Source organism: Perna viridis, chromosome 8 (genome assembly GCF_037379345.1).
Source record: "Perna viridis isolate PV_CMFRI_1.1 ecotype Kerala chromosome 8, ASM3737934v1, whole genome shotgun sequence".
Classification (NCBI taxonomy): Eukaryota; Metazoa; Mollusca; class Bivalvia; order Mytilida; family Mytilidae; genus Perna; species Perna viridis.
The window spans coordinates 23,782,307-23,798,889 of NC_142452.1; the positions used below are offsets into that span (position 1 = coordinate 23,782,307).

Consider the following 16,583-nt stretch of genomic DNA (forward strand, 5'->3'; position numbering starts at 1 on the left):
ACAAACGTCTTAGAAAGTGAATTTTCTTTAAATAATCCTGGATTCGGAGGTATTATACATGGTTTCTACTCAAACAGAACTTTAGGCTAGGATATTAGACATTATGGAATCAACCTCATACTCTTTGCATATAACAACTCATATGCCAGAGGTTGCCAAAACAAAACAACCTCTTCTAACCGTGTTAGACATCTTACATTGACATATTATGATCAAGTTGGTAGGCGTTTTTTCCGAAAAAAAAAGACAATGCTTATCTTATCGTTGTATCATGTCCACGTTACTAGTTTGCAGCGGAGTACATGTTGTTCATTCACGTCTTTTACTTTGTACGTATTATATTGTTACATGTATTTCTTTGGTGCGTCCGTCTATTTTCCCTTTCTAGTCGTCATCCCGCGTTTATATTCTTCTGATTACCGTTCAAATTATGTTTCCTCTGATTTCTCTTTAATAATAAAAGGCCTTATGAACTACTTATTAGATTTCAGATTCAATATGTAAATGTACCTTTCTATCAACAACATACTGAGATAGTTGGCTCTAGATTTTATAAATAAATGTACTATATACTAGTAATATAATTAGTTTAACATATCTTTTCGTTTACTGACCTTGTCTATAAAAATATATTTAACCAAATTTTATATAGTCATTTTAATTATTTTAGTTCCTTGGTTCCCCATACACATAGAAGACTTGGATATCTGTGCTAACCGTGTATTGAGTTATAAAGTAGAGTTGGATGCTGATCATCCGGTATGTAAAAGACTTTTTTCTCACTTTTTTAGTATTATAAAGATTATATTTCGGTGAAAGTAAACAGGAGAAAATAAGATTTGAAAATAGCATGCATGTAACAGTGTTCCTAGAAAAGTTTTTTAATAGATTTCATTTGATCTTAAACGATGTTTGCAGGGTTTTACGGATGCCGTATACAGAAAGAGGAGAGAACATTTTTCTGCACTGGCCATAAATTATAAACAGTGAGTACTAAAGTAATCTTTAAAAAATATCTTGTCTAATTAAGAGAAAGCTAGTGGTGTAAAAAGTGTTACAATTATTGTATTTTTTTTTGCGTGAATGTATTATAAAGATTTGAAAGACGATTTAGGGACAGTCAATTATTTGAATTATTTGAATGATCGATATGTAACTTTCAGAAATTATGTTTCTTTATGTACATGCTTTGCCATTATTCACTTACTGTTATGGCTTTTGATCTGAACGAAAAAGTGTGTTTCCTACTTTCGTAAAATAAATTTTTCCGTAAAATCTTAAGTATGAGAACTTTTCTTCAAGTATGATCTCTAATAATTTATCTTCAACTCGACAGGAACAATGATAAGGAAATGCATGGTTTTCATGGCATAATGTAGACTTTGTCATTAACTAAGATATTGTAATATATAATATGAATTTCATATCACCCTTAAATTTTTGATTGGATAAAAAAAATGTTCATTATCTCACAGACCAAATTTTGTATATGACTGTGACGTCATCAACGGTTTACTCGTTAAACATTTGATATTAAAATGAAATGATAAGGAATGAATGTTATATTTTTCCAACTACATGTATTGAGGTAACGATTCTCATTTTTACACACATTTGAATACGATTTTGTGCATATAAAAGATCCTATTCTTACAAGTTTTGTGGTGCAGTAATTATAGAAATTATATATATATTTGATTATCTAATGAGTATTACGGAGCTCAAGTTGTCTCCTTTTTCCTTTTTTCTTTTTCAACATTCGGATATAAAATTGGAAATTGCTATAGGGAACATCTCAAAGATTTTTTTCACAAATAAAATATTTTTCAGATCTAATAAAAATTGAAGCATATAGATTTTTTTTTTTTTTTTTTTTTTGGGGGGGGGGGTCGGGAGGAACCAAAGGCTAATTCATTTCCTTTTTCAACATTCATTTCCTTATTCGCCATTTGAGGTCGCACCGAGTTGGGAATGGCCGCAATCGACTCGGGAGGGGTGACTGATCTCATTTCAACATTCATTTCCCTATTCACTATTTGAGGTCGCACCGAGTTGGAAATAGTCGCAAGCAACTCGGGAGGGATCACTGATCTCTTTACAACATTCATATCCTTTTTCAGCATTCATTTCATTATGCGTGATCAAACGCGTACGAAATATATTTCATAGGCAAGAATTGAGTCAGATGGACGTTGCGACTTCTGGAAATTACAAAATTTGTTTTGTTTTTGTAGTGTATAGTGAAACCAAAGCATTTCATTGGAATTGGTGTTAACTCAAAAACATTCAACGAGAAATGCCAAATATTCATTAATGAATGAATTCGAAAAAAAAAATACATTGTTCCATATAGACACGTTTTTGCGGGCGTCGCTCTGTCCCTTCTTATTGGTTTTAGAAACATCCTGTCTTTTTATATCTATTTTAAAATGGGACTGAAATGCTTAAAAATGTGCCTCTAATTTTGTGAAATGGTTTACCCTGCGAAATCCAAAGCTCCAGAAAACATTTAACAACGAAACCAAATATATATTAAAAAAGAAACTAGTAGAAACGTAGTCGGAAGATGTTGCTCAGTAATGTGCCTTTCTGTCGTTCTTTTAATTTTAAGTTCCTTCTGAAGAGGTGTCACCTTTCTGTTAACGTGAATTTTAGTACTTTTTTCTCGATTTTAAGAGCATACTTGAAGGCCTCTTGGTGATTTTTGGAAGTATTAACCATTTTTTAATTCGGTAATAAGCCCCGCAAAAAAGAAAGAAACAAGTTAAAAAAAAGTGAATGGTAGCGGGTCCCGTTCATGACAAGTATGAAAGTAGAAATCATTTTGATATATTCAAAAAAAAAGTAACAAATGTCACTCTTAAATATATAACGTTTGTTTTATGCACAATCGTAGTTTTCATATAATGACGAATTGTGTCTTCTATTTCTATATACAATGGCAAACACGATGAAAGTTGACATTTTATCATATTTAACACTGTCTGAATGGTAATCTTTTTTACGAGCATAGAAAAACTATCATTACAACTAAATTTTCTTATAGGAGTGCCTGAATGAAATAAGCAAGTCTGTTTTATAAAGGTTTGAAATTCTGTACTCATATATTAGTCTTTGTTTCCGAGAACTATCGATTGTCTATAAATTTCAAAACAGATTGCTCACACAATCAATTTTTTTATTTATTGATTTGTGTGCATCTCGGCCAAGTAACGTAATTGTTCTTCATGAAGTGTTACAAGTTGCCGTCTAAAGGAAATCACATTCTTGAATTGTTCGTCACAACGATCACACACATAGTTTTCCTGTGTATTTCTCTGAAAAAACAAATTCTAATACAACTCAAATATGTGATTTACAAACAAAAGGAATTTTTGGCAAAAAGATATAGGAAAAAAATTCCTTTACCAATCACAATAAGTAATGTAAGTGGCATATAATGTATAGAATTAAAATAAATTGTTTAATATATTAAATATTGATTGTATAATGTAATAAGCTACAAAACTGCAAACCTTACAAAGCGAAAGCTGTTTTAATACTTAAGAGGCTGTCTGTGAGAAAACCATGCGAAATCGTCCAAAAGTGATTTCAGCAATTACTAATAAATTATGGTGCATTTTGTAGGACTGCATGTTAAACAAAAAACTGCAAAATGTTTTTTTCGGTAAAATCCAAGATGGCCGAGATATGGCCGCCATCTTGTTTTGCAGTATTTTCCAAGGAAATTGACAATTTTCAGGGCTAAAATAACTGAAAAATAAACCAATTTTTCTATAATGATTTTAGTAAATTTAGCTTTTTTAGAAACAAAAACAGTTTGAATTATTACTATTCAATAAACAATAAATGGGGCTCAAAATTTGGCAATTTGCCAAAATTACCCAATTTCTCATTTTGACTACATTTTACAGACTCCTAAAACCCGAAGTAACTCTTTTTATCAATATTTTATTGTGTTGACATGTTGATTTATCCTAAAAGTACGATATGTTGAGAGCAGCACCTAGGAAAATTTTAAATAACAATTTCATGGCACGCTCAAGATGGCAGGATGAGAAAAAAAAACGCCAAAAAAAAAAAATCACTAGACATGAGACATTTTCTTTATCATTGGTCCTATAAATTATTCTAAATGTCTTCAAGAGAAAGAAATTTTAGATCATGGGCAAGTGCATTTTTTATTCTGTGTAAACATCATATGTGATATACATATATATGTGAAAACACTGGTACTTAAAGAGGGTCAAAAGATGAGCTCCAAATGTAAGCATTACTCTGCAGTATTGAAAACAATTAATTATATATATTTATGTAAGTAACAAATTTGATAATGAAATAGGCATAACAAATTACACCTAGATGAGTTTCGTGTACAATGTATCTTCTAGTGGAACATAGCAAATTACTTTAATACTAAATTTACTTGTAATTGTCTTTTTTATCAGACACTTAAGAATATACAGAATAATTTAAGATACTATAAATGAATATGAAATATTAGTAAATATGGGAACATTGTAAGAAAACTTGACACGAAAATGTCACTCATGGTTAAAAAGTGGTTAACCTTTAAAAAGTGCACAATTGTCATATCTAAAGCATTATACATAATAACACTCTGAAAAAAAAATCACTGTATACATAACAAATTATCTGCATTTCTAAGTACTGTCATTGCAGATCATAGACAAACATGTTTATGAATAGTTGAAATATAAACTAATCATCAATTGAATAAAGACACAATAACTCTAGCTAGCTCTGTAACATCTGTATGAAATTCTGTACTGTTCATGTCGTTAAGAACATTTTGCAGTTCCTCATCATTTGCAGTTTCAGGTTTATTCTTTTTAACTAGTGACAGGGCAGAACTCTGACATGATCCAGATCTAAATGTTGCAAACATGCTCCTTATCTGGGATGCTGCCGACCATTTTGAATTCTTAAAGATTCTTCATTTCTTAGCACACGCAAATCAGTAGCTATGGCATCAAAATTGGGTCTTTTGCCATTTTGGTTATACTGTAAATACAAACTTCTTAGATATTCCTTCACCTTGATGGTAAACGCTTTTGTGGCTTGATAACTTTAAGAGCCCAACCTTCTTTCACGTCTGCATCGAGTGCTGAAGCTGATGACTTTATAGGCATTGTCTACAGCAGCACATTTTTCAGCCCAAACTCTTTTATCAGAATCATAGCTGTTCTCTGAAGTTGAATATACATGCTTCCCAATAAATACATGTATATCAAGCAAATGTCGCCTTGTATACATCATGATGCAACTCTGATCTGGACAAGAAAACATATTATCTGAGTCAGGAGCATCTGTATTGTCATCTTCCAGACTTACTGTGCAATCCACATCCATTTCATTGTCATCATCACATGCTTTTGAAAAATTACATATATGTTTTATAGTACCTGGTGTAAATGTTGAATGCATGTTGAAAGGATTTTCAACCTAAAAAGATAAAAATGGAACAAATTTTGAGATTGATTTGCATACACAGCCAAATGTGCCACATTTCTTATTTGGTAGTTTTCATTTAAACCATGTATTTTGACACACACCCATATTTTGTGATATGGCATACTTGATAACAATAGATATTGCATAGCTGAAATCAGCTGTTTACATTTACAATAAAAGCGCTTTATGTAGAAAAAATATCAGAGTGAATATCAATTGGCTAAATGTGTCCAATAGGTTTTTGCCTATATTTACTCACAAGAAAAGGCATTCAAAAACAAATACAAACATAAATTTGTTATACTTAACTCAACCAAATTAAATGCATGCCAAAATATTTGTGATAAAGTTGTGATAAAAAGAAAGTCATACGGTGAAAAATTCTTAATCTTTCTACAGAGAAATGTAATAAAACAATTATATCTGCTAGATGCGTGCAATGTCGTGTTTTTTGGAACACTTCAAAGAGATATTGCTATGGACCTCAGTGCATACATGCATCTCTTTTCATTTTTCCATAAAAAATAATATAAATGTAGCATGCACTAAGCTGTCATAATTGTATCTAATCATGTGGTGCTCAATTCATATGATAACTACATGTAGCATGCGCGCTGTAAAGTAGAACAATATTTTAAAGGCTTGAGTGAAGTTGAAGAGGTTTCAATGAGAAAGTTAAAATAAAATGCCATACCTAGAGACCTTGAAGTACTTCATGGTCTTTGAATAGCTTTTTGAAAACAAAACAAAATATCCATTGCCAATTCCATAAACCTTTCTGAATGTGACGCCAGATGACTTAAATTCCATATTGTTCATCAGGCTTATGTTCGGAATTTTAATATTTATCTTTGTTTCTTCTCGCTGATCAACAGATATCACTGAGGCAACAACACCTTTAATCCTTCCATTGGAATTAATTGCTACTATCCTCTGGCGATAAAACATCACCCTCTTAAGCAGTATATCTGCAAAATACACCCAAAATAACTAAAATACTGTGAGCAAGCTTAAGAACAAAATACCCCTTTAAATGAACTAAAACAAAACCCTGTAATTTGGATTCATCTCCCTTTGGCGTCTACAATACAAAAATAGTTACGTTCATTCATGTACATCTACATATGATGCCCATTCTTCCATAAAATGTCATCAAAATTACTTCCGGGGTTTAGAAGGAGTTGGGCTTACTAGGTAAAAGCTTTATTTTGGATTATTTCACTTTGTAGTCCGCCAGCACTATTTATATTCTTTTATAAACATTTGCAAATGGTATTCAACCTTTCTGCAGACAGACAGAGAGGTAGATTTTATATGCATCCCAAACTTGTTTATAGGAAATTGAATAATACTATTTCTTTTGGCTCATCTTCTCCAGTTCCAACATATTTTGTAAATCAAAGTATTTTGCAATGTGACACTTTAATAAAGTTATATTCAATCTGGGATAGAACAAGTATACACATATCACTAATGGTATCTGAAGTATTCCTCAAAAAGAGATCAACATGCTTTCACAGCATGAATAATTACATTTTTGCATTCAAGGATCTAGCTAATCATTATATTTACATGATGTCTCCATAGATGGTCTCCCTCCTTTCATACAAAAACCTCTTGGACTTCATCACATTAGAACCAAACTTTATTCTATACCTCTCACTCTACTACACTCCCTTTACAAAACAAGTCTTGACACTCCTGTTTCTGACCCCACCTCTTCATTATACAGACTTGTTGCCATCCTTTTGGATATTGGTTTCCACAGACTCTTTAAACCAGTTTGTGTGAAAAGTCAAGATGAAGAAAAACGATAATTTCTTCCACTACCGTTTGTCAACAAAGGTATGGATGCAATTGATTTGGCCAACATCCTCCATTACAAAAACGTTACCAACACATTTCCCCCATATTTCAAAGACAAATCAATATCAATCATTTCATATTCCTATACTTCATCCATCGCATCCAAATTTTTCAATTATAAAAGGCTATTGCAGAACCTCGAGATTGAAGACTTCAAGGCTAAACCACCTGACTGTTCTTGCAAAACCTCTCCATTCAAATATGGCCCTTCTGGTCACGTCGTATGGGAGATTTAACCATTATTGAAAACGAATCTCTGCGTAATATTCTTTCTAAAGGTCCCAAGTACCGTGAACCATGCTCCATAAATTAGAATTATAACTTTAAAGTTCTTATGGATGCCGTCGAGGACTATGCAAGAAAATGGATAAAACGAGAACAAGAAGGCATTGATTCTCTGTCAGAGTAGTTAAAGGCTGTGAAGTTTTTAATTTTGAAACGAATGAAAGTTTTAAGTAGGTCAATGAGTGCCAAGGCTACATCAGTTTTCAAAGACCCCGATGTAGCAAAAACATTGTCTACTATACATGACAAATATGTTTTCGTACCAGTAGACAAAGCCCAAATCAACATTGTTTTTGTCTGCAAAACGTTTTATATCCAATGTTTATTATCAGAGGTAGACGTAGAAAATAACAGCAGTGATAAGACCTATACTTCTACCACTCTCTCCAAAGAAGAGATTGTGGAAAACCATAAATCTGTGCTATCCTCTTTCGGTCTCTCTACCAAGGACGATGATTGTGATTTACCGTCTATGTACTGGATTCCTAAACTTCACAAGAATCCATACAAACAACGTTTCATAGCTGGATCTGCAAAATGAACCACCAAACCTCTTTCAAAACTTTTAACTTCTATACTTACAACTGTCAAAGAGTGTCTGCAGTCCTACTACAACACTTGTTACTCCCATAGCGGTATTAATTCAATGTAGATCCTGAAAAATTCGAAAGATCTTTTGGAGACAACAAGTTCAAGACTATTATCTGAATATAATAGCATTAAAATCTATGATTTTTCAACACTGTATACTTCTATTCCCCATATTCAGTTAAAATCCCGACTTAAAAACATTATACATCGTTGTTTTTTCCAAAAAAAGATGGTACACCTAGATACAAATATATAGTTCTTGGTAGAGATTCCTCATACTTTGTAAGAAATAATTCCATATCATCTTCCAAATATACAGAGGAAGATGTTTACAAAATGGTGGAATGTTTAATCGACAACATATTTGTCAAGTGCGGTGGACATGTTTTTCAACAAACAGTCGGCATTCCAATGGGAACAAATTGTGCTCCTTTACTTGCTGACCTATTCCTTTACTCTTATGAGGCTGACTTTATAGCTGATCTGATCAGAAAGAAAGAATATCGTTTGGCTAGATCCTTCAATCTCAGTTTCCGCTATATAGATGACGTATTATCTTTAAACAATCCTAATTTCGGGGATTTGATACATCGCATCTACCCAAAAGAACTTGATAAAGGATACTACAGACACTGTGAAGTCAGCCTCATATCTTGACCTACACTTAGAAATCGATGATAAAGGAAAACTATTGACCAAACCTTACGACAAACGTGATGACTTTTCATTCAGAATTGTCAACTTTTCTTTCATCTGTGGCAACATCCCTTCGGCTCCTGCGTATGGAGTGTTCATATCACAACTCATACGTCATGCCAGAGCTTGACGAAACTACGCAGACTTTTCGTATCGCGCTAGAACTCTAACAAATAGGCTTCTGGAACAGGGTTATGTTGCTACAAAATTGACGTCATCACTACTGAAGTTTTATGGTCGTCATCATGAACTCGTGGATCCTTATGGTGTATCCATCTGCACCATGAAAACTGATTTATTCAACGGGTCATAGTTTTCCTTTCCTCGTTTGTCTACTCCGGACTTCACTTTTTATGAGCAACTCGGCGGATGTTTCTAGAAAAGCAGAGGACGCTTACCTTACCGGTGCACCTGGTCCATGCTCCCAGTTTTTAGTGGAGTCCGAGTTGCTAATTTGCTTTTCTTACTTTGTATGTATGATTTTAGTTACTTTATGTTCTTTGTTGTGTATGTCTGTTTTCCATGTCTGGTCTTTGTCCCTGGATTGCATTCTTTTGATTACCGCTATAACCTTGGTTCCCTTGATTACTCTTTCGTATATCTGTTAACGACGACGACGGAGTCAATGATGACAATAGCTCACATGGCCGTTGGCCAGGTGAACTAATAAATGTAAATAACAAATTGTTCAGCTTCATTGTAGAAGGTGGATTTTCCACAGTTATCGCCAAACGAACAACTATTCATTCCAGTTTAGGCCATAAAATAAGCTATATATTAGAAGGAAGATTCCGGCGAGACATTTTACACATTAATATGCTCACTTAATATGCATCAAAGAAAATAAAAAAATAACCAAATCATTAGCAATTAGACTAAATATTCTTCAATTCTTTTTGACAAATCTAAGGTAAATTGTGGATATTTTTACATTTTGTACATAGATGACGAGTCGTACCTTATGAACTATGTCCCTCATGATTTCATGTAAAATTGTTTGTTTGGAATTTAAGTAATTTCACACATTGAAAACATGAATTTGAATTTTGGCCTTGTGTGAGATTGCAATAGGCGAGTTAATATAAACTATATGTTATACCAGTTTTTGAAAGACCCTTTTCGCTCTTCTTTGAGTTGACCTGAAAAACAAAATATGTGTACGTTAAGTTGCAAAGAAAAATAATAAAACTAAATTGTCAGCGAACTAGAAATGTCAAACTTAAAAATCCGTAATTTTACAGTGAACTGAATACAAATACAAAATGCTTCACTGGGCTCAGCTAGATAGTCTGCAGATGTTAAATACTGAATAATTGTAAACGGTGCAAATTTGACGCATTATTCAAGCTTGATACATTTAGAATTTGATTGTGATAAAAATATTTGACACAAAAGATATAAAAGTGAAAATGAAGTATATATCAATAAAATAATAATAATATTAAAAACAAAATATTCATGGTATACCATAATATGTCTTTACAGACATAAGGGAGTATAAAAATGGTATTTCATTCCATATCAAAACAAAAGTCAATTTACATATGCTATCTGCTTGGCCCCATATGGCAATATTTGTACGCGTTCGGTCTTGGATCAACTGGAAAATCGACGAGAGTAGCTAAGTGCATTATTTTGACGTGATTTGCTAATTGACGAAATAATTCGTTGTTTATGCAAATATTGTAGGGAACACATTAAATTTCGCTAAACTTCATTCAATTTTACAATAGCAGAAATGTGAAAGATCGTAAGAAACGATATATAAATGTGTTCAAATTATTTAAAAAAAAATACTCTTTGTCTGCAAAAGTAAATAAAACATCGCCAATTGTAGCATGGTACAACCGCAGCCGTCGAACACTTGGGCAAGTGTGGACACAAAATTAGTTTTTTGAAACATATAATACGAACATACAGTTCATTGTGGTTCCAACTGACTTGGATAGAAAGTGCACAATATTCTGAAATTCAATTAAGTAAAAGATTTTGCTTACAGAATTCAGAAGAACAAATTACAAAAACAAAACCAAAAAAAAAAAAAATATACATAAAAAAACTAAGAAAAGACAGTTTACCAAAAAGTTAAGCTTTTTGCCTCTTTGACCCCTCGTTACTATCAAACGGCGAGAAATATTCCAAATGCGTTTGAAAAATGTAGGTATGTAATGTAAATGTAAAATGAACTTTTGTAGTCGTATCATAATGGACCTATCTAACAGCTATTTGTTAATTGTTTCATATAAAAAACAAAGGTGTCTGACAACGACGATACCTTATCACATACACGTGTCGGAACATATTCAATATGCAAAAATATGGTCTGAATCGTAACCATATGCATTGAATAGTCCTATGATTTGGAATAATTATTTCGTAGAGAAACATTACCGACAGGTCGTGAAACTTAAAAAAATAATGCAGTTACTTACACGGGACGTTCGTTCTGTTTTCTCAAAACTAATTATGTAACAATTACGCTGAAAAGAAATTGGTACATGTTATGATTTATCATTTCTGTGGATCCTTTTTTATGCTTAACTTTTAGACAACGCATAGAATACAAAGAATATTTATGCTTCACATATTTGTGATCGTTGAAGAATATTAAGTATATATTATATCAGATGAAACAAACGAAAATAAAAGGTTGTTGTTCTTTCCAACATATACTAAAATGTACGATACAACTGAGTTTGAAGTGACAAATTGACAACCAAAAGGCACGATTTTTTCGTGTACATTCTACTTCGAAATAAATGCATTGAAAATAGAATAGAAATTTGGATATCAATGTGAATATCAAAAATCGTTCTAGTAAACAATGCATAAATGGCATCTATTTGCTAAAATTCTATATGTTCGCACTTTACAGCTTTTGATGTAGTTTGATAATGAAGATTATTGTTATCATAATTGCATCGACGTTTCGTGTACATTGTATATGATTTAGTATTATCAGACATTTTACACAACTCCAATATTAGTCATCTACTACTATACGTGCGATTATTAGTTTACAGGTTAGTATTCAATCACCTCTAAGTCTGTTCTTAGTGTCATATCAAGTAAATTTAAATGCTTCTGAGGTTCCCATGATTTCAACTTCTAAATTACTTTTTCATAACTTTTCCCTTAAATGTACAATTGTATTATAATAAAATGAAACGCGCATCGGCACTATGCTTACCTTTAGACATGGAAATTTTATCACATTTGTTTGATGTCATTTTCCCTAAATGTATGTAAATGATAAAGGTTTTAATGATGTTTCATTTCTACATTTTCTTGATATGCTTACTTTCACGTCATTGTTTTCTAGAACGGCATCCTCTACAACTTCTACTCATTTATCGTCATATCGAATTATTCCATCGTTAAGGGTGGTAAGGGTATAGTCTACAGATGTAAAAAAAACCAATACACGTAAAACACCCAAAACTAAAATTAAATAACACTCCAGCTCCTGCAAAATGTGATTCACATTTGGAAGGCCAACATGTTTTTTGATGATTTGTTTAAAATATTATAATTGACAGAAATTAACATATGGCTTTCATATAAACCTCGTTTATAGGCGATATAATTTTGTACTATATAATTACATATTAAGGGAGATAACTGTGTAAATGATAACGAAATACAATAGAAAGTATTGAATTTTCAATATGAATTATCTCCTAAGAGCGGACTTGTGGATACGGTTGCTTTCTTATAACAAATTATAAAAGTTTTCAAAGTGAAACACATCTTCTTAAACGTTAACGATTTACAGAAAAGTATAAATATATCCTTAATTGCCGCCAAATAGAGTTATATAGTTTATTATTTTACATTTCTTTGTATGCGTTTACATCCCAAACAGAACTGAATTAAAAAGAGCTTTCAATGTTTTAAACAAGTGAATTTAAACTCTACTCCTAAACTTGTCGACAATAAAGGTAAGATTTCATAATGATAAGAGTAATCAAGAGAACCAAGGTTATAGCGGTAATCAAAAGAATGTAATCCAGGGACAAAGACCAGACATGGAAAACAGACATACACAACAAAGAACATAAAGTAACTAAAATCATACATTCAAAGTAACAAAAGTAAATGAGCAACTCGGACTCCACTAAAAACTGGGAGCATGGACCAGGTGCATCGATAGGGTAAGCGTCCTCTGCTTTTCTAGAAACACCCGCCGAGTTGCTCATAAAAAGTCAAGTCCGGGGTAGACAAACGAGAAAAGGAAAACTTTGAGTCGTTGAATAAATCAGTTTTCATGGTGCAGATACACCATAACGATCCACGAGTTCATGATGACGACCATACAACTTCTGTAGTGATGACTTCAATCTTGTATCCTGTTACCATTACCCTGTTCCAGAAGCCTATTTGTTAGAGTTCAAGCGCGATACAAAAAGTCTGCGTAGTTTCGGCAAGCTCTGGCATAACGTATGAGTTGTGATATGAATACTCCATATGCAGGAGCCGAAGGGATATTGCCACAGATGAAAGAAAAGTTGACAATTCTGTATGAAAAGTCATCACGTTTGTCGTAAAGTTTGGTCAATAGTTTTCCTTTACCATCGATTTCTAAGTGTAGGTCATGATATGAGGCTGACTTCATAGTGTCTGTAGTATCCTTTATCTCAAGTTCTTTTGGGTAGATGCGATGTATCAAATCCCCGAAATTAGGATTGATATTGAAGGATCTAGCCAAACGACATTCTTTCTTTCGGTTCAGATCAGCTATAAAGTCAGCCTCTTAAGAGTGAAGGTATAAGAGATGAAAAATAACAGCAGAAATAATTGCATGCGCTTACAACGTTGACATATCATTAATTACTTGCTTCTATTATTTCCATACAAAACAAATATAACAGAATGGACGCTTGTGTTTACATTATTTATGTATGTTACCGCAGGTTGGTAGCATATTTTATATTACTTATTATAGAAGGATACATCATGGCTTAGATGGGAGAAATTCAAAATCATAAAACATAATATAATCATAATTTTTTTTGAAAGAATAATCAAGGGAACCAAGATTATAGTAGTAATAAAAAAAATCAATTGAAATGTGGTCAAATTTGCTTCTGCAAATTATAACCTGCATCCACAAAAGTGTTTTGCTAAGAAATTGTATAATTTTCATAGTTCCTTTTCAGAAGCGAAGTAACTACTTCTGCCAACTTTCATTAATTAATTAACGGCAACAAATTTGAAACAGAACCAACATATATATGATATGTACAGTGTCCTTGCATAAGGAACATGCCTTGATGGATCTTATATATTTTGGAAATATTGCACATGGTTAATGGTATCAAAATAGTGATAAAGCAAAGAACAAATTAATTACGATTTGTAAATCTGAACATTCAGTTAACTATAGTTTGAGGAATTTATAATTACGGTGTGTATACCTCACCTTATGATCTCGAGTGTTTTTCTTTTCGATTGGTTATAACAAGCATATGTCCACTTAAACACCAGGCACCTTCCCAAAATATATTACATCGCTCAAGAATTATTTTTATCAACATTTATCAGAATATTTGACAAGTAATGCTAATCTTATTTTGACCCATGCAAAGATTCACAGCTTTCCAACTCCAGTTTCTGCTTTTGAAGCCATCAGGGTTCTTTCAGAAGGAATTTTAACTTTTAGGATCTTCCATTACGTCGTTGAAATATTCTAGTAGTATTGAAAATAAATGGTCAAAGGGGAATAACATAAACAAAGTATCCTGACCCCCTGCTGTTCAAATGAGATTTCTACAACAAAGATGGCATCCTTGTGTAATTTTGTGAAAGTGAATTAAGAATGTAAAATTATTACCTGAATATGTCAAGTCTATATTATAATATGTATAATAAGATTGTTTTAAATATACCGACCCTTATTCATTAAACAAAATACTCAGATTAAAAAAAGTAATTCTCGGCAGTGAGGTTTACAGACAGCCGTGAAATAATAGAACACCATACAAAGAAAATGATACAAGTGCAAGTACAACGTATTTACATAATTTTAAAACAAGGAAAACGGTACAAAAAATGCTTGCAGACATTATATGACTACAGTGATGGTATTTCTATAAACACAATTGGATACTTGAATCAATTAATAATGTCAAATAAATCTTACTACCACATAATCATGCACGGCTCATCAAAAAAAAAAAAAAAAAAAAAAAAAAAAAAAAAAAAAAATCGTCGCCTTCAGTTTTTAAAGACAATAGCAACTGGTCTGTGTACATTATATCTGCTTTGAATCGCAACTTTTTTTATTTGTCGATGTTCCGAAACACATACTACTTCCACAATGAAATCTGTTTGTATTCTTGTATTCCTCTAATAACAATATTACCTGTGCTGCGCAAAGATTGTATGTTGATTCTCCGAAGTGCACTTCCCCTTCAATGAATAAGTGTAAAGTTATATCAGATATTTCATTTCGGACAACAAGTAGTTCTGAAACGGACGAATGTGATCACGGCATTACGATACCATTATACTACCGCATTTTACTTTTTCGCAGTCTTGTAAAAGCATGACATCATCGATTGTTTGTGCCTGACCAATATAACAATAAACTAATAAGACTAATAGCTCAGCCGTAGCTTCCAATTCCGTTTTTATTACCCAAATATAACATATTATAAACATCACGTTGTGTTTATTTTTAATTGTTTGGTCATGTTAATTTTTGTGCTTTGTGCTTCCCTTGGTTTGGTCTAGCCTGTGAACTCAGATCATGAACATTATATTTCCCGTTTTAATCCCAATTTAAATTTGGTTTCACTTCTGTACCATAATGTCTTCTACATCGTGATCTGCCTTCAACGCATGTGGAGTATTCTGCAAGACTAAGTCCGTAACATTAGAGGTACATGTACTTCAATCTGCAAAATTTATAACTGCACTTTTCTCTTTTTTTAGTTCTAAAGGAAAATATTAAAAAAAATATGTTTTACTTTTGCATTCCTGGAGCTAAATGTTGTATTCATATAATTAAAATTTTAGTTGTACAATGATCTATTGACTTTTGTTCATAACAACCAATCTACAACCCTTGCTTTAAGTGTTAACATATTGTGTGTCGGTTTATTGCGACACCCGATGGTAATATGCCTATTATTTTTTTTTTATTCAACGTTCCCCGAAATAGATAAAATCATGTCTTTCCATAAAGTGGGCAAAACTGTGCAGTCGTTCAGGTGGGTTTCATTTCCTACCTTTTGTTCTCATGATTTGTTAATTTAAACAAAAAATAACGCATTTATTTTACAATCGATAATGACGAATCTATATCAACATTGATACGACACGATCAGCTGTAAGTATTTCAAAATAGTAACTCAGTGACTTATTTGAATTATAGGAAAAATGAAGTATCATTCACCAGTTCTTTCAAACAGCAGTCAACTCACCATAACCATTTTCTAACTCTTTATCTTATTGTGCAAAGTTAATAGCACGTATATATATTCTGACTATATGTGGGTAAAATTATAAAGTATCTTGATTAAATTAGGTATTTTATTGACTCTTTATTCAAATTACGGATTATAGTCTTTTCATTTTTTTAATGCTGTTTAATAGTGTCGTACTGACTTTTTCATATATTTTACATTTTTAATATCGAAGTTTAGAATATTAAACTATCTATATAT

General features: G+C 32.2%; 1 protein-coding gene across 2 annotated transcripts in view; it reads left to right on the forward strand.

Annotated features, from left to right (window-relative positions):
• LOC148609878 (protein henna-like) overlaps nucleotides 1-16,583 on the forward strand; it is a 68,348-nt gene that overhangs the window by 9,679 nt on the left and 42,086 nt on the right. For both annotated transcript variants that reach the window (XR_015914599.1, XM_088541365.1), the window contains exons 3-4: nucleotides 671-759; nucleotides 919-986. Coding sequence is in view for 1 of the 2 variants with exons in the window: in XM_088541365.1 (XP_088397491.1) it covers nucleotides 671-759; nucleotides 919-986 (157 nt within the window). In the remaining variant the exon portion in view is untranslated. The remainder of the gene's footprint in view (nucleotides 1-670; nucleotides 760-918; nucleotides 987-16,583) is intronic.